The 18,497-nt window shown below is 46.8% G+C and overlaps 1 protein-coding gene across 3 annotated transcripts in view; it reads left to right on the forward strand.

Moving 5' to 3' along the window:
• Positions 1-8,909: 8,909 nt before the first annotated feature.
• naa10 (N-alpha-acetyltransferase 10, NatA catalytic subuni) overlaps positions 8,910-18,497 on the forward strand; it is a 36,248-nt gene continuing 26,660 nt past the window's right edge. The window contains exons 1-4 of one of the 3 annotated variants that reach the window (XM_073028636.1): positions 8,952-9,014; positions 9,819-9,877; positions 15,443-15,541; positions 16,332-16,390. In XM_073028636.1, the coding sequence (XP_072884737.1) occupies positions 9,848-9,877; positions 15,443-15,541; positions 16,332-16,390 (188 nt within the window). In that variant the 5' untranslated portion in view covers positions 8,952-9,014; positions 9,819-9,847. Of the gene's footprint in view, positions 9,015-9,818; positions 9,878-10,022; positions 10,454-15,442; positions 15,542-16,331; positions 16,391-18,497 lie in introns of those variants that run through there. The other 2 variants (XM_073028637.1, XM_073028638.1) reach the window with 2 other exon arrangements.

Below are 18,497 nucleotides of genomic sequence, written 5' to 3' on the forward strand. Positions count from 1 at the left end.
GTGGATTGGACTCTGTAGTTCATGTTAGGATGTGTCTGTTTGCTCCTTTCTTCGTTGTTTTGGGCGATTTTGATCAGAACAGCCTGCAGGTAACGAGCACAGAGCTGAACTGACTCTTTCAATTTTGTGTTTCATTTTCTGTGTTTTCTTTTTGTTGCCATTTGCGTGATATTTTGCACATTGGGGGTGGTGTTTGATGTCTTTCTTTGAACGGATTCCACATTGTTTCTTTGTTTCTTGGCTGTCTGTGGGAAGAGGAATCTCAGAGTTGTATACTGCACACATACTTCAATAATAAATGTACTTCGATTCTTTAAAATCTTTCCCCTCTCATCCTAAACCTTTGCCCTCCCCTCCTTTCCAATCTTGAAAAACATTGACTGCTTATTCCCTTACAAAGATACAGCCTGACCTGCTGAGTTCCTCTAGTAGTTTGTGTTTTCCTACTGTATATCCTCCATGTCCTGATTCCCCAATCCTGGGGGAAAAAACTATGTGCCTTTTTACACCCCTCATGATTTTATACACCTCTTTTAGGCCATCCTTCATTCTGTGATCTTCCAAGTCGCTTTTATTGTCATTTAAACCATAACTGCTGGTACAGTACACAGTAAAAACGAAACAACACTCCTCCAGGACCCTGGTGCTACATCAAATAACACAAAACTACACTAGACTACCCGAAACAACACAAAACTACACTAGACTACCCGAAACAACACACAACTACACTAGACTACCCGAAACAACACACAACTACACTAGACTACCTGAAACAACACAAAACTACACTAGACTACGTGAAACAACACAAAACTACACTAGACTACCCGAAACAACACAAAACTATACTAGACTACCCGAAACAACACAAAACTACACTAGACTACGCGAAACAACACAAAACTACACTAGACTATGTGAAACAACACAAAACTACATTAGACTTCAGACCTACACGGGACTACATAGAGTGCACAAAACAGTGCAAGATGGTACAATACCATAATTAATAAACAAGACAATAGGCACAGTAAAGGGCAAATTACAATATAACAACAAATGATGTAAATGTAAATGTAAACAATGTTTTAGCAGGAATTGAGAAAGTAATGAGCAAAAATTGCAAAGGGAGTGGAGTGGTATGCAGTTGAGTGTGTGTGTGTGTGTAAGCTGGTGTCAGACGAGACTCTGGGAATTGAGGAGTCTAATGGCTTGGGGGAAGAAACTGTTCCAGTATCAGAATCAGGTTTACTATCACTGACATATGTTGTGTGACTGTGTGGCTAGGCACAGCTCAAATGCCATCTATAAATTTACTGATGACTCAACTAGTTTTGGCAGAGTTTCAGACGTGACAAGAAGGCGTACAGGAGTGAGATAGATCAGCTGGTCGAGTGGTGTCACGGGAAAAACTCTGCACTCAACATCGGTAAGAACTGTAAGAGTGTAAGAATTGATCGTGGACCCCAGAAAGGGTAGGATGAGGGAACACACAGCGGTCCTCACCGAGGGATCAGAAGTAGAAAGGGTGAGCAATTTCAAGTCCCTGGGTGTCAACATCTCCGAGGGTCGCTAGTAATGTAAAGCAATGTGCTAATCGCTACGCTACTGTGTTGCCCTGGTTGGAGCGATGCCTCAAAAAGGTGGCATCCATCACATTAAGGACCTCCATCACCCAGGACATGCCCTCTTCTCATTGCTACCATCAGGAAGAATGTACAGGAGCCTGAACACACACACTCAGAGATTCAAGAACAGCTTCTTTCCCTCCGCCAGCCAGTTCCTAAAAGGACATTGAACCCTTGAACACTACCTCACTACTCATTTAACTTTAAAAAAAATTATAAATATATATTTCTACTGTAATTTACAGGTTTTATTGTTGTGTATTGCAATGTACTGCTGCTGCAAAACAATAAATTTCAAAATCCGGTTTAATTTATCACTGGCATATGTTGTGAAATTTGTTGTTAAAACAGCAGCTGTATATATACATAAAAATGACTACATGTTACGGAATTAAATAGTGCAAAAGACAAATAGCAAGGCGGCGTTCATGGCTCGGTGGACTGTTGAGAAGTCTGGCGGAGGGGGGGAAGCTGCTGCAGAATCACTGAGTGTGGATCTTCAATCAGAATCAGGTTTAATGTCACCGGCATACGTCGTGAAATTTGTTTTGCAGCAGTGGTACATTGCAATCCATAGTATTAAAAACTATATGCTACAATAAGAACATACACTGTAAAAGTAAATTAAATCAGCAGTGCAGGAAGAGAGGGGGGGGAAATATTAGGTAATGTTCATGGGTTCATTCAGAAATCTGATGGTGGAGGGAAGAAATTGTTGCCAAAGCGTAGAGTGTGAGTCCCGACGAAGGGTCTCGGCCCGAAACGTTGACTGCTCATTTCAACGGATGCTGCCCGACCCGCTGAGTTCACCCAGCTTGTTTGTACGTGTTGAGTGTGTGCCTTCAGGCTTGATGGTAGCAATGAGAAGAGGGCGTGGCTGGGTGACGAGGTCCTTAGTGATGGATGCTGCCTTTTTCAGACATCAGTCCTTGGAAGTTCCAAACTCAGTCAGCTCCCTCATGGGCACTAGCCTCCCTAGCATGCAGCAGGCCAGTACCCAAGAGGGAGCAGCCTGAGCTTGCGACTTTCTTCTGATCCATACCCGATGGTGATTGCAATAAGGTAGGATGCTCGCCATGGTACGTCTGAAGAAATTTATGAGAATCGTTTGTGTCATAGCAATTCTCCTCAGAACCCTAATGAGATATTACTGCTGTTGTGCCTTCTTCAGATTCAGATTCTGTTTATTGTCATTTAGAAACCACAAATGCAATGCAGTTTAAAAATGAGACAGTGTTCCTTCAGAATGATATCACAAAAGCACACGACAAAACAGACCACACCAGAAAATCCACGTAACGTTTGGCAATCCCCAGTCCAGAGTCCGGAGAGGCTGCTGTGTATTAATATCGCGTTACCGTCTTAGCGCGTTCCCTGGAAAGGAGCTCCAAATCCACCAGACAAAACAAGACCAAAAACTAAAGCTACAAGACCTGCACAAAACCACATAGTTACAACAGTGCAAACAATAGCATAATTCTGTAATTACAGCAATGCGTTGGGCTCAGGATAGAGCCTCAGAGATGTTGACACCCAGGAACTTGAAACTGCTCACCCCTCTGATCCCTCGGTGAGGACTGGTGTGTGTTCTCTGAACTTCCCCTTCCTAAAATCCACTATCAATTCCTTAGTCTTACCGACGTTGAGTGCAAGGTTGTTGCAGCAACACCCCTCAACCAGCTGATCCATCTAGTTTATAAATGACCTGGATGAAGAAGGAGAAGGGTGGGTTAGTAAGTTTGCTGATGACACAAAGACTCGGGGGTGTTGTGGATAGCTTGGAGGGTTGTCAGAGGATGGTGGAGGATCAGAGAGATCTTTGGGTCTGTGTCCATAAGACACTCAAAGCTGCTGTGCAGGTTGACAGTGTGTTAAGAAGGCTGATCGTGTGCTGGCCTTCAATAACCGTGGGATTGAGTTCAAGAGCCGTGAGGTAATGTTACAGTTATGTAAGACCTTGGTCAGACCCCAATTGGAGTACTCTGTTCAGTTCTGGTCACCTCACTACAGGGAGGTTGTGTAGAAAGGGTGCAGAGGAGATTTACAAGGATGTTGCCTGGATTAGAGAGCATGCCTCCTGAGAATAGGTTGAGTGAACTTGGCCTTTTCTCCTTGGAGCGACAGAGGATGAGAGGTGACCTGGTAGAGGTGTACAAGCTGATGAGAGGCATTGATCGTGTGGATAGTCAGAGGTTTTTTCCCAGGGCTGAAATGATTAACATGAGGGGGTATAGTTTTAAGGTGCATGGAAGTAGGTACAGAGGGGATGTCACGGGTAAGCTTTTCACACAGAGAGGTGGATGCGTGGAATGGGCTGCTGGTGATGGTGGTGGAGGCAGATACAATAGGGTCTTACGAGACTGTTGGGTCGGTACATGAAACTTAGAAAGATAGAGGGCTATGTGGTAGGGTAATTCTAGGCAGTTTCTAGAGTAGGTTACATGGTTGGCACAACTTTGTAGGCCGAAGGGCCTGTGATGTGCTGTAGATTTCTACAAATGTTTGTATGTTCTATCTCACTCCTGTATGCCTCTTTGTCACCATCTGAAATTCTGCCAACAATCGTTGTGTCATCAGCAAATTTATAGATGATGTTTAAGCTGTGCCTAGCCACACCGTCATAGGTGTAGAGAGAGTAAAGCACACATCTTTGAAGTGCGCCAGCGTTGGTTGTCAGCGAGAAGGCGATACGCACAGACTGTGGTCTCCCGGTGAGGAAGTGAAGGATCCAGTTGCAGATGGAGATACAGAGGTCCAGGTTTTGGAGCTTGTTGATTAGAACTGAGTGTATGATTGTCTTGAATGCTGAGCTGTAATCAATAAACAGCAGCCTGGCATAGGTATCATTATTGTTCAGGTGATCCAAGGCCAGGTGGAGAACCAGTGAGATTGCATCTGCTGAAGACCTATTGAAGCGATAGGTAAATTGCAGGGGGCCCAGGTCCTTGCTCAGGCAGAAGTTGATTTCTGAAAGAATTTCATCGCAGTAGATGTGAGTACCACCAGATGATAATCATTGAGGCAGCTCCACCCTGCCCTTCTCGGCCACTAGTATGATTGTTGCCCTTTTGAAGAAGATAGGGATCTCCGACTGCAGCAGCGAGAGATTGAAGATGTCCTTGAACACACCCACCAGTTGGCTGGAACAGCTTTTCTGTTCCGGGTACATCATCAGGGCCTGATGCCTTGTGAAGGTTCACCCTCTTGAAAGGTGTTCTGACATCGCCTCCGAGACGGAGATCACAGTGTCACCGAACGCTTTAGCGATTCACGTAGATTTGATTTCATTCTCCCTTTCAAAGCCAGCATAAAAAGCGTCGAGCTTATCAGGGAGTGCGGCATCACTGCCATTCACGATGTTAGGCTTCGCTTTGTAGGAAGTGATGGCCTGCGAACCCTGCCAGAGCTGACTGGCATCCAATTCTGCCTCTGACTTCAATCGGAATAAGTTTCTTTCTCACTCTTAAGATGGGCTTCTGCAGGTTGTAACTGGACGGCTTGTACAGTTCTGAATCACCAGTCTTGTGCCACAGATCTCGCCCTCAACAGACTGCCAACCTCCTGGTTCATCCACAGATGTCGGGTCCGGTATGTTCTCGGAGGTACCAACTGTGGCGTATTCATTCACGTCTGAAGATGAATCCCTGAATATTGTACAGCCCACACGACTCAAAGCAGTCCCATAAGAACTCGTGCGCCTCCCTTGTCCATACCTTTCCGATCCTCGCCACCAGTGCCGCAATCTTTCGTCTCTGCCTGTATAGCCAGGTGATCAAACTTTCTGAAGAGTGGGCTTGGGATGACACGGTATACAAGAGAAAATCTGCAGATGCTGGAATCCAGAGTAACACACGCACAATGCTGGAGGAGCTCAGCAGGAAGAGAGTAAACAGTTGATGTTTCGGGCCGAGACCCCTCTTCAGTCCTGTTGAAGGGTCTCAGCCCGAAATGGCAACCGTTTACTTTTCCATAGATGCGGCCTGGCAGGCTGAGTTCCTCCAGCGTTTTGTGTGTGAGGGGCACGGTAAGTGTTCTTGCAGGGGATATAACAGTGGCCAAGTGTGTTGGTTCCTCTGGTTGTGCCGGTGATCCGTTGGCGGTAGTTGTTCAGAGACAGTGATAGGGAAGGCATCGGAGTGCACAGTCCCTTGCCTACTGACTACGTTGCTCAGCTCTCCCGGAGCCTGCCTGCCGTTGGCCTGAGGTGGAATGTGCACCACCACCAGGTGATGCCCTTGGCAGACGAGATAGACGACTGCTGGATGTTCAAGGTCTGGTGTACCATGATGCGTTAGTCATAAAGTATACTCCACCAGACTCAAAAACCATTATTTCCCTCAAACCACCAGGCTGATGAACACCTCCACCCATTAACCCACCACCACATACATTGCAAATGCTGTTTTTTATTTATTATAAATACATAAATTTACTACTTATACTTATATTATTCATGGGGTTTGGTCATTTATTGTGATCTTTATACTTAAAACATTATCTTATGCTGCATCAGATCATTTATACCTCATGCACTGAAGAATGAGAATAAATAATCAAATTGTGAAAATAAACCTGATTCTGATTCTAATCCTAACATCTTCTTCACTACCTCTGTGGAACAGTCTAAATTTTTTCTCCAAACCTATACTGGTACTGCTCCCTAATTTTTCCTTTGCTACATTGACGACTACATTCATGCTGCTTCCATGCTGAGCTCGTCAATTTCATCGACTTTGCCTCTAACTTCCAACCAGCCCTCAAATTCACTTGGTCCATCTCGGACACTTCTCTCTCCTTTCTCGATCTTTCGGTCTCCATCTCTGGAGAAAGACTGTCCACTGACATCGTCTATAAACCCACTGACTCCCGTAACTACCTCGACCATACCTCTTCCCACCCTGCCAAATGCAACTATTCTCAGTTCCTCTGTCTCCGCCGCATCTGCTCCTAGGATGAGGTTTTCCGTTCCAGGACATTTCAAATGTCCTCTTTCTTTAAGGATCGTGGTTTCCCATCTGCCGACATCAATGATGCCCTCACCCGCATCACCTCCATTTCCCACACTTCAGCCCTCACCCCATCCTCCCGTCACCACAACAGGGACCGTGTCCCCCTTGTCCTCACCTATCACCCCACCAGCCTCCGGATTCAGCACATTATCCTCCGCAACTTCCACTGCCTTCAACAGGGGCCCACCACTAAGCACATCTTCCCCTCTCTACCCCTCTCCGCTTTTCGTAGGGATCATTCCCTCTGTGACTCCCTGGTCCACACGTCCCTCCCCACGGATCTCCCACCTGGTACTTATCCCTGCAAACGCAAGTGCTACACCTGTCCCCACACCTCCCCCCTTACCACCATTCAGGGCCCCAGACAGTCCTTCCAGGTGAGGCAACACTTCACTTGTGAGTCTGTTGGGGTCGTCTATTGCATCGGTGCTCCTGGTGCGGCCTCCTCTACATCGGCGAGACCCGACGCAGATTGGGGGACCGCTTCATCAAGCACCTACGCTCCGTCCATCACAACAGACAGGATCTCCCGGTTGCCACTCACTTCAACTCTGTTTTACATTCCCATTCGGATATGTCCATACATGGCCTCCTCTACTGCCATGATGAGGCCAAACTCAGGCTGGAGGAGCAACACCTCATATACCGTCTGGGTAGCCTCCAACCCCTTGGTATGAACATTGAATTCTCCAACTTCCAGTAATTCCCTCTCCTCCCTTCCCCCATCCCAGTTTCACACTGCCTCTTCTAGCTGCCTATCACCTCTCTCATGGTTCCGCCTCCTTCTACTACCCATAGTGCTTTCCCCTTAGATTCCTTCTTCACCTCTCCTGCCTAACCCCTCCCTGCTTCCCCTCCCCCACCCCTTGATCTTTCCTCTGATTGGTTTTTCACCTGGCACCTACCAGCCTTCTCCTTCCCACCCTCCTGCCACCTTCTTTATAGGGCCCTGCCCCTTTCCTCTTCAGTCCTGACGAAGGGTCTCGGCCCGAAATGTTGACTGTTCATTTCCACAGATACTGCCACAAGATCTAGGTGTTCTTGTTCATCAGTCACTGAAAGTAAGCATGCAGGTACAGCAGGCAGTGAAGAAAGCTAATGCTATGTTGGCCTTCATAACAAGGGGAGTTGAGTATAGGAGCAAAGAGGTCCTTCTGCAGTTGTACAGGGCCCTGGTGAGACCACACCTGGAGTATTGTGTTCAGTTTTGCTCTCCAAATTTGAGGAAGGACATTCTTGCTATTGAGGGAGTGCAGCGTAGATTCACGAAGTTGATTCCCGGGATGGCGGGACTGTCATTTGTTGAAAGATTGGAGTGACTGGGCTTGTATACACTGGAATTTAGAAGGACGAGAGGGGATCTGATTGAAACATATAAGATTATTAAGGGATTGGACACGCTAGAGGCAGGAAACATTTCCCGATGTTGGGGGAATCCAGAACCAGAGGCCACAGTTTAAGAATAAGGGGTAGGCCATTTAGAACAGAGTTGAGGAAAAACTTTTTCACCCAGAGAGTTGTGGATCTATGGAACGCTCTGCCTCAGAAGGCAGTGGAGGCCAATTCTCTGGATGCTTTCAAGAAAGAGTTAGATAGAGCTCTTAAAGATAGCGAAGTCAAGGGATATGGGGAGAAGGCAGGAACTGATTGTGGATGATCAGCCATGATCACATTGAATGGCGGTGCTGGCTCGAAGGGCCGAAGGGCCTACTCCTGCACCTATTGTCTATTGCCCGACCTGCTGTGTTCCTCCAGCGTGTTGCTTTTTGTGTTTTGATCACTACCCTGTCTCCCTGTGATGCCACTTTCCATGAACTATGCACTTGTACTCCCAGATCCCCCGTTCTATAAAATTGCCCAGGACCCTGTACAACAAAAAGCTAGACTTGACTTAAATCTGCTGGGGAGTCTTCTCTCGATGGTAAACAGAAACCCTATTTAATTTCATTTGCAACCCACACTTTAAGAGGGACCTAACATTTTCCTTTAAGACTAGGCTGCCAATTCAGCGGCTTGCTCAGATCGTCAATCATCATTGGCAGATACTTCTGACAATCACAAATACCTTTCCACACTATTGGCGCAAGGATATGTCAATTGCATGATTTCGGCGCTGGAGTGGTTGGAGGGCGGGCCTAAAGCTGGGGGGCGGAACTTTGAACATGGCCCCGCCTTATCCTCACAAGATAGGTCCACTTGCCCGTCAATCGGTGATGATCGCGTCGCTGGTTGGGTGGAGCTAGCCAGGCGTAGCCAATCAGAGAGTGAAGTCAGGCTCAGTCACGTGGTGCTTGCTGAGGCGAGGGACGGTGAACGGCGGTTGTCAGGGCTTTGAGCAGCGAGATCGGTCGCCATGAATATCCGTAACGCTAGGGTGAGTGAACTCCGGGGATAGACAGCGGTGGGAAGAAGCCTTCGGCTGCCGATAGGCAGGATCTTCTGGCGGAGTTGTAATTTCCCCAGCCCGGGGCCAAAGGTTGGCAAAATCGGGCCGAAGAGCGGCCGCGTGGAAACCGGGACGCAGGCCACGCCCCTTGGGCACGTTACGCTGAGCACGCGATGGTGGTTTCCCCCGCCTCACATGTGACCTGGGTCGCCACTTCCGCCTTTATATTGGGGTTCCATCCTCTCCTCCATTGCCTGGTCTTCTTTAATCCCTTGGGTGTGCCTATCTCTCTTTAACCCTTTTCCTCACCTCCCCGCCCTTTGACCCTCTTCCCCCACCCTTTAATTTACGAGAATGATCCCAGGAATGAGAGGGTTAACATGTGAAAAGCGTTTGATCATTCTGGCCGGGAGTTTAGAAGAACGAAGGGTGATCTCATTGAAACCTATCAAATGCTGAAAGGTCTAGAGTGGACATGATGAGGACGGTCCCTATGGATCAAAAGGAACAGCCTCAAGAGTAAAATGACGTTCCTTTTAGGATTGAGATGAGGTAGAACTTCTATAGTCAGAGCATGGTGTATTTGTGGAATTCGTTGTCACAGATGACTGCAGAGTCCAAGTCATTCGGTATATTTAAAATGGAGATTGATAGGTTCTTGATGAGTCAGGGTGTCAAAGCCTAAGGGGAGAAGGCAGGATGAAGTTGAGCGGGAAAATAAATCAGTCATGGTCGTACCTTGCATTATATTAGATGGGCCGAACGGCCTAATTCTGCTCCTTTGTGTTTTAGAAAGTTGAAGATACGCAGCACAACAAAGAATGGCAGGTGATTTGAATGCGCTGCAGAAGGTGTGTGGAAGCAGACATGCATTGTTCAAGAGGCATTTAGCCAGAAATGTGAACATTAAGATTTGCTTATTAACCACACACAAATCAGAATATGCTGTGAAGTGCTTTGTCTTGTGTCAACAGCCAACATGGTCCAAGGATTGAGCTGGGGACAGCGTCGCCATGGTTCTGATGCCAACGTGGTGGTGGCTGTCCACGACAGGAAACCTGTGCAGGAGAGTTATTAAAGTGGAAAAGCCATCGCACTGGGCCATTTCCACACTTCCGACCTCAGAAGTTCAGGTCCAGTGGATGACCGTGACATCTTCTGTACCCTGTCATGCCCTTTGTTCTCCACGTGGTGTTGCAGGACCGCCTTCCTAGCCATTGGATCTCTCTGTAGATCTCATCTGCCCAGGCTGTCGGAGCTGACTTTGTATGCTGGGACAGGCATTGCTCTACCTCACCGGGATATGAGGCCACTGGCTACCCTCACCTGGTTTAGCCCGACGTTTTATAGCAAGGTGTGGCCCCTGTCATGTGCAAACAGCTACATGGAGCCACAGGTGAGAGCTGAGTGCCCACTGGACACCAAAGGTGAGTGAGCTGCCTTTGAATGTACATGATAAGCCCCTTCACCAGAGGTGCTACTCCTCCCTGGACACCCCATAAATCCCAACATAGCTCACTAGCCCTAACCCTTACAGTCATTGGAATGTAGGAAGAAACCAGAGCACCTGGTGGAAAGCGGCGTGGTCACCTGGAGAACATGAGGCAACGGGAATCGTCAGGAACAGGCACGGTTTGGAGGGGTGCAGACTGATTGCTGGCAGATACCTGAGGTGTCATGGTTGGTGCAGGCATTTTGGGCTGAGGAGCCTGTTCCTGTGTCCTGAGAAAGGGGACTTTGTGATGTGAATGCATCGGGTGAAGGCGAAGCCGTCATCTAAAGTGCTTACTGAGGTGTGATGAACATCTTGGCCCCATGACATGTAATGGAACAGAGTGAGCTGGAGTTCATTGGAAGTGGTGTCATGGCTAGACAAAAGTTGTGACAAACTGTGTGCGAGCATTAAGTACAGGAGTTGTGACATTATGTTGTAGTTCTATAAGTTGTTGGTGAGGCTGCACTTGGAGCAGCGTGTATAGTTTTGGTCACTCAATTCGTGCAAAAGACATTAGATTTGAAAAGCTGTAGAAAAGATTAATGAGGATGTTTTGAGGTCTTGAGGGCTAGAGTTTTGTTGGGGCTGGGTCTTTTTTCCTGGGAATGGAGGAGAAGGGGACGTGTGATCATTATGATTGTGAGAAGCAGGAATAAGCTGGACACCTGCTAGTCTTTTTCTCATAGTAGGGGAGACCAAAACTAAGGGTGTATAGGCTTAGCATGAGAGCAGAAGGTTTAAAAGGGACTTAACAGACAACCAGTTCAGGCAGAGGGTGGTGAGTATATGAAACGAGCTGTCAGGGCAATTGATTGAGGCAGGTACAATAGTTTCATTTAAGACGCACTTGGATAGGTACATGGAGAAGTGGGACGTGTGCTGATTGCAAGAAGTTTGGATTAGCTGATTGGACACTGGTCAGGTTGGGACAAAGGGCCTGTATTTATGCTCCATTGCTTAATGATTCCAAACCTAATTAGGAATCGTGAGGTACCCTGAGAGGTGTGAGAGTGTGGGAAGAGTTGAGAGGTGGGGAACAAGGTCTGAGGGAGAAGGTAAGAGAGTTACATCAGCTGAAGGAGGATGGGGGGGGGGGTTGCAGATACACACAAAATGGTGGAGTAACTCAGCAGGTCAGGCAGCATCTATGGAGAAGTATAAACAGTCATTGTTTAAGGCTGAAACCTTTCATAAGGACTGGAAAGGAAGGGGGCAGACGACAAGGTAAGAAGGTACGAGGAGGGAAAGGAAAGTGATAGGTGGAATAGGAGAGGGGGAAGGTAGGTTGGTGGCGGGGGAGTGTGAGGAATAGTGTAAAAAGTTGGGAAGTGATGAGTGGAAAAGGTAAAGGACTGAAGAAATTGAACAGGAGAGGAATGTGGACCACAGGAGAAAGTGAAGGAAGAGGGGCATCAGAGAAGGGGGGTGAAAAGCAGGAGAGGAGAACAGGAATGGGGAATGGAAAAAAGAGATGGGGAGAGGGGAGAAATTACTGGTAGTTATAGAAATTGATGTTCATGCTGTCAGGTTGGAGGCTACCCAGACAGAAGATATTGCACCTCCCACCTGAGATGGCCTCATCTTGGAGTAGACCAACATGCCGGAATTGGAATGGGCAGTAGAATTAAAATGGATGGAAACCAGGAATTCCTTCCTGTTGTGAGGAACGAAGGTGCTGGATGAAGTGACTCCCCCACCCCCCATGTTGGATGTCACCAATGTAGAGGAAGGGAGTACCGGATACAGTAGAAGACCCTGACAGACTTGGAGGGGTTTAATTGGAGTTGCCAGAATCAACTCATTAGGCTGAAAAATCTCATCATAATCATTATTATGTGCCATGTCATATGACGTAGGGTAACTTGTCCTTTCCATGCCGTGCCACCTTCTGGGCAGTGTCTTTACAAAGACGTGCAATCCCAGCCATTATCAATACTCTTCAGAGACTGTCTGCCTGGTGTCAGCAGTCGCATAACCAGGACTTGTGATCTGCACCAGCTGCTCCCGTGGCTTCAAGTGACCCTGATCGGGGCGAAGCAGGTGCTGCACCTTGCCTAAGGGTGATCTGCAGACTAGTGAAGAGAAGGAATGCCTTACATCTCCTTCGGGGTGAGACATATCTCCACACTGCCAGCCACTGAAAGGTTGCCTGCAGTTTCGAAAGAGAGGAAGCTTTGTGTCGTGTCAGAATAATAATGGGTAATTCCATCATAGATAGTTGGTGTGCGAAGCACGTCAGTGAATGAAGTAGTGCAGTGATGCAGGTGATAGGTTTATAGTGATGGGGATCAGGGTGGGTGCATGAAGATGTTGATCTGACAGATGTGGAGATGAGGCAGATGGAGAGGTGGAAGGTGTATGTTGACAGCATGACCTACAGCTATTCTTGGCCAGTCCTGGCATGGATATGTGACAAGTGCTGACAGCTGAGAGATTAGGGCAGTCTTATCTGCAACCAGTGCTGATCTTTGCACCCCTCCCCCCCCCCCCCCCCCCCCCCCCCCCAGCACCTTGATCTGAGGCTCCCGGAGCAGATTACCAAAGAGGCTTACAAATAATCCAATCGGCTTGTTGTTAATCCTTCCGCACCTGCCAAGGTGCCGACTGTTTAACCCAGGGCAGCTTGCTGAGCTGCGTTCACCTCACAAATCTGGAGGTAAACTGATCAGGTCAACAAAGAAATTGTCCCTCCAATACTGAACACCCCGGGGTGTGACCCTGCACCGAAACTCGGCTCCTCAGCTGTGCAGAGGTTTAATGGAAAGCCTCGTTGCAGCTGGAATTTAATGCAGTCAGGTGTGAGGTGTTTCACTTTGGGATGATAAACCAGGGTAGGATTTGCACGGTGAGCTGTAGGACACTGCGGTGAAGCAAAGAGACCTGGGAATACAGATCCATGATTCATTGAAAGTGACATCCCAGGTCGATAGGGTCATGTGATCTTTTGACACATTGGCCTTCATCAATACAAGTACTGAGTACAGGAATTGCAATGTAAAACATTGGTGAGACCTTATTTGCAGTACTGTGTGCAGTCCTGGTCTCCTACCTACAGGAAAAATGCAAATAAGATTGAAGGAGTACAGACCAAATTTACAATGATGCTGTCAGAATTTGAGTTACTTTTGGTTGAATAGGTGTGGTCTTTGTTCCCTGGAATGCAGAAGGCTGAGGTTTTGATAGGGGTTGACAAAATTGTGAGGGGTATAGATAGGGTAAATGTAAGCAGGCTTTTTGGGTGAGACTAGAACTCATGGGTTAAGGGTGAAAGGTGAAGTGTTTCAGGGGAACATGAGGGAGATTGTCTTTACTCAGAGGGTGGTGCGCGTGTAGAACGAGCTGCCAGGGAAAGTATTGGATGGGAAGAGTATTGATGTCTATGGTTCTGGTGCAGGTCAATGGGACAAGGCAGAATTACAGTTCAGTACAGACTAGATGGGAAGAAGGGCCTGTTTCTGTGCTGTAATGCTCTGTGATTCTCCAACTGTGATGATAGTTGCGAACTATCTCTGATCTCCCAGTGCTCATCAGAGCAGTTTCCACAACAGAGGGACAGTGTTTCGAGCCCATATGATGTGGGTTCAAGCCTGCACCTCCTTCAACATATCTCTTTTATCATTTTGTTCAGACATGGCTACAGATGGGGAAACTGAGCCTTTATTGCAGCACGGTTAGAGTTCAGAAGTGGGGGAGATACTATCTAGTTTTGGTCCCCTAGATGTGCTGGTGTTGGAGGTAGTCAGAGAGGTCACTGAGGGGGGAAAAGGCAAACAATTGGCTTCAAATCTGCAGTTGCTGGAAATCCAAAACAACACAGATAAAATGCTGGAGGAACTAGGCAGACCAGACTGCATCTATGGAAAAGAGTAAACAGTTCGTACTGAGGCCCTTCATCAGGTCTGGAAAGGAAAGGAAGAAATCAGAATAAAAAGCTGGGGGGGAGGGGAGGAAGTACAAGGTGGCAGGTGATTGGTGAAACTGGGAGAGGGGTAGGGAGTGAAGTACAGAGCCGGAAAGTTGATTGGTGTAAGAGAGAAAGGGGAATCTGATTGGAGAGAACAGAAGGCCACGTAAAAAAAGGGGAGGAGCACCAGAGAGACGTGATAGGTAGGGCAGATAAGGAGATAAAGTGAGAGAAAGAGGAATGGGAAACTGAAGGAGGTAGGGGAGACGTAATTACCGAAAGTTCAAGAAATCAATGTTCATGCCATCAGGTTGGAGGTTACCCAGACGGAATATAAGTTATTGCTACCCAGAGGGAGTGTAGTTTGTTACTTCTGCAACCTGAATGTGGCCTCGTCTTGGCAGTAGAAGAGGCCGTGGACTGACATGTCGGAATGGGATGTAGAATTGAAATGGGTGGCCACAGGGAGATTCCACTTTTTGTGGCGATGGAGCGTAGTAGCTGCTTGATGAAGTACTCTCCCAATCTACATCAAGCCTCACCGATATACAGGAAGCCACACTGGGAGCATCGGATACAGTAGATAACCCCAGCAGACTTGCAGGTGAAGTATCTCCTCTCCTGGAAGGTCTGTTCGGGCCCTGGATAGTTGTGAGAGAGGAGGTATAGAGCCAGGTGTGGCCCTTGTTCTGCTTGCAAGGATAAGCTCTCTACGTGACTTCCTGTCCACTCATCCCTCCCCACTGATCTCCCTTCTGGTACTTATCGTTGCAAGAGGACCGGAGGAAATCCATACAGTCAACAGGGAGAACGTACAGACACCTTACAGATAACAGCGGGAATTGAACCTGGGTCGCTGGTACCGTGAAGTGTTGTGCTAGCTATTATACTAAGGTGCTGCCCACGCTAATGAGATGATATTCATGGATCATTCAGAAATCTGATGGTGGAGAGGAAGGACTTTAATCTAACTGTGAAGTATATTGTGATAATTCCTCATGTTTGATTTGCCCACAGCCTGAAGACCTGATGAACATGCAACACTGCAATCTGCTATGCCTTCCTGAAAACTACCAGATGAAGTATTATTTCTACCATGGCTTGTCCTGGCCTCAGGTGGGGACCATCCCATGCACCATACGTGACAACATCACCGCATGCAGTATATTTGAGCTCCCCAGCCAGATTGGTGGGCCCGTAATCCTGACCGATGTTCCTCAATGTGGAGCTGTGCCCAGGGAATTCTGTTCAGTCAGAGAGCACTGGCCAGAGAGTGCTTCTCTCCCTGCTGCCCGACCTGTCCATTATTTCCTCACTTAATTACATTTGCTATCCGGGTAAAGATTGGTCCTAGGTCTAACCACCCCAATGTCTCCACTCCAAAAATAACCATTGAACTTGGGGAAGAAAGTAAAACCCGTTTTAATTTACTGCTATTCATAATCTCGATATGCTTCAGATTGGACCAGTTTAAGGTGGAAAATTGATTTAACATTTGAATAGTATTGTCCCACTTGGATTTGTCACATACAATGAAGTATTTTGTTTGCATTGAGGATGTGCTGGAGCTAGCCTGTGAATGTTGTCATGCTTCCAGTGCCAACATAGCATGCCCACAACTCACTGACCCTAGTGCCATTTTTTGTTGCATTTTGTGCCAACACACCACAGTCAATTCCATATACGTATAAACGTACGTGGCAAATGAAATTGATTCTTAATGTTTGGAATGACCAGAGGAAACCCACGTGATTGTACAGGGACGTATACTCTCTTTACAGACAGTGGTGGGAATTGTACAACGGGCATTACGCTAACCCCACAGTAACGTGACGTGACAAATAGCACTAACCTTAGCTGTTTGGTTTCAGGTGTTGTGCGCTAATCGCTCCCTGTTTCTTTCCAGCTCTCTTATATTGCTGAGGATGAGAACGGAAAGATCGTGGGCTATGTTCTGGCTAAAATGTAAGTGCACGTAAGCCCTGTGGTTTCTTTCCTCCTGGGCTTCCTAATTGGGATCGTCAGGGTCAGATTGAATTGGGTTGGGTGAAGCTTTGAGTTTGGCCTGGGAGTTCAGGACTGTTTGCACAGTATCACAAGTGGTTTCTGATCTGTTATATACTGGAATGGTTGGGGGTCAGGTATGGAGTAAATTATAAATATTTGGATTTAAAATTTTTTTTGGAAATTCACGCCCTGCAGACTCCTTTCCAAAGTCTTTATAAAGATTAGCTTTATGTATCACATGTATAGTGAAACATACATTGAAATGCATCGTTTCTGTCAACGACCAACATGGTCCGAGGATGTGCTGGAGGCAACCCATGAGTGTCATAATGAGCACCTAGAGGAAACCCACATGGTCACTGGGAGAACGTATAAACACTTTTATAGACAGCAGGAATTGAACCCTGATGGCTGATCACTGGCAGTGTAAAGCTCTGTACTAATCGCTACAGTACCATGCATAGCATTCTGACTTGACCGTAGAGCAATACAGCACAGAAAGAGGCCCTTCAGCCCAACTTGTCAATACCGACCAACTGAGATACTCCCCATTTGCTTAAATTTGGTCTGTATCCCAAATTTTCCCATCTATTTATCAACATATCTTGTAAATGTTTTACTGTGTCAGCCTCAGGCACTTCCTGCAGCAGTTCATTCAGTGAATGCACCATCCTCCGATGAAGAAGCTATTGCTCAGGTCATTTAAATATTTCCCCTCTCATATTAAGCCCCCTAGTTGTGGGTTGCACAGTAGCGTAGTGGTTAGCACAACGTCTTACAGTGTCAGCTATTATGTTGGGGTTCAGTTCCCACTGCTGTTTGTAAAGAGTTCGTATCTTCTCCCTGTGACCTCCTGGGTTTCCTCTGGATGCTCCAGTTTGCTCACACAGTCCAAAGACGTACAGTTAGACTTACTAAGTTGTAGGCACGCTATGCTGGTGTCTGAAGCACATACTGGCAGGCTGCTCAGCACAATACTTGCTGATTTGTTTGGATGCAATCGATGCATTTCACTATGTTTTGATGAATATTATTGTCATATACAGTATATATAGCTAGGGTGTGTAAGACTTTGGCAAAGTACTGTACATATTGGTATGCATAATACAAATCATAAATTACAACAAGTATATAAATATTAAAACAGTAGTGCAAAAAGAAGAATAAAAATACTGAGATAGTGTTCATGGGTTCAATGTCCATTCGGAATTCTGATGGCAGAGGGAAAGAAGCTGTTCCTGAAACATTTGAGTAGGTGTCTTGTACCTCCTCTTTGGTGGTAGCAATGAGAAGACGTCATGTTCTTAATGATGGATGCTGCCTTTTTGAAGATGTCCTTGATGGTGGGTGGGCAGGCGAGTGCCCATGATGGAATTGGCTGAGTTGACAACTTCCTGCAGTTTTTTTTCTGATCCTTTGCAGTAGCCCCTCAATAACAGACTGATGAAACCAGTTAGAATGCTCTCCACAGTACATCTGTAGAAATTTCCTTGGCATATTCTCCTCAAACTCCTAATGAAATATAGCCACTGTCATGTCTTCTTTGAATGTTAGCCCAGGATAGATCCTCAGAGATGGTGACACCCAGGAACTTGGAAACTGCTCTGTCTTTCCACTTCTGATCCCTCGATGAGGACTCGTGTGTTCCCTCGACTTCCCCTTATTGAAGTTCACAATCAATTCCTTGGTCTTAATGACATGGTGTGCAAGGTTGTTGCTAAAAAAAACACTTCCCAACCAGCTGATCTATCTCGCCTCCTCGTTGTCATTTGGTATTCTGCCAACAATAGTCGTGTCATCAGCAAATTTATAGATGGCATTTGAGCTGTGCCCACCCACACGTTTGTGGGTATAGAGAGTGGGCTAAAAATCCTCCTAACCTCTGTTCTAAAGTTTCACCACTCAATTTTGAGGCTGTGCCCTCTAGTTCTGGATACCCCCACCATAGAAAACATCCTCTCCTCATCCATCCTGTCCTTTCAACATTCGGTAGTTTTTCCCCTGCATTCTTCTAAATTTCAGTGAGTACCGGCCCAAAGCTTCCAAACGCTCCTCATATGTTAAC

Source organism: Hemitrygon akajei, chromosome 24 (genome assembly GCF_048418815.1).
Source record: "Hemitrygon akajei chromosome 24, sHemAka1.3, whole genome shotgun sequence".
Classification (NCBI taxonomy): Eukaryota; Metazoa; Chordata; class Chondrichthyes; order Myliobatiformes; family Dasyatidae; genus Hemitrygon; species Hemitrygon akajei.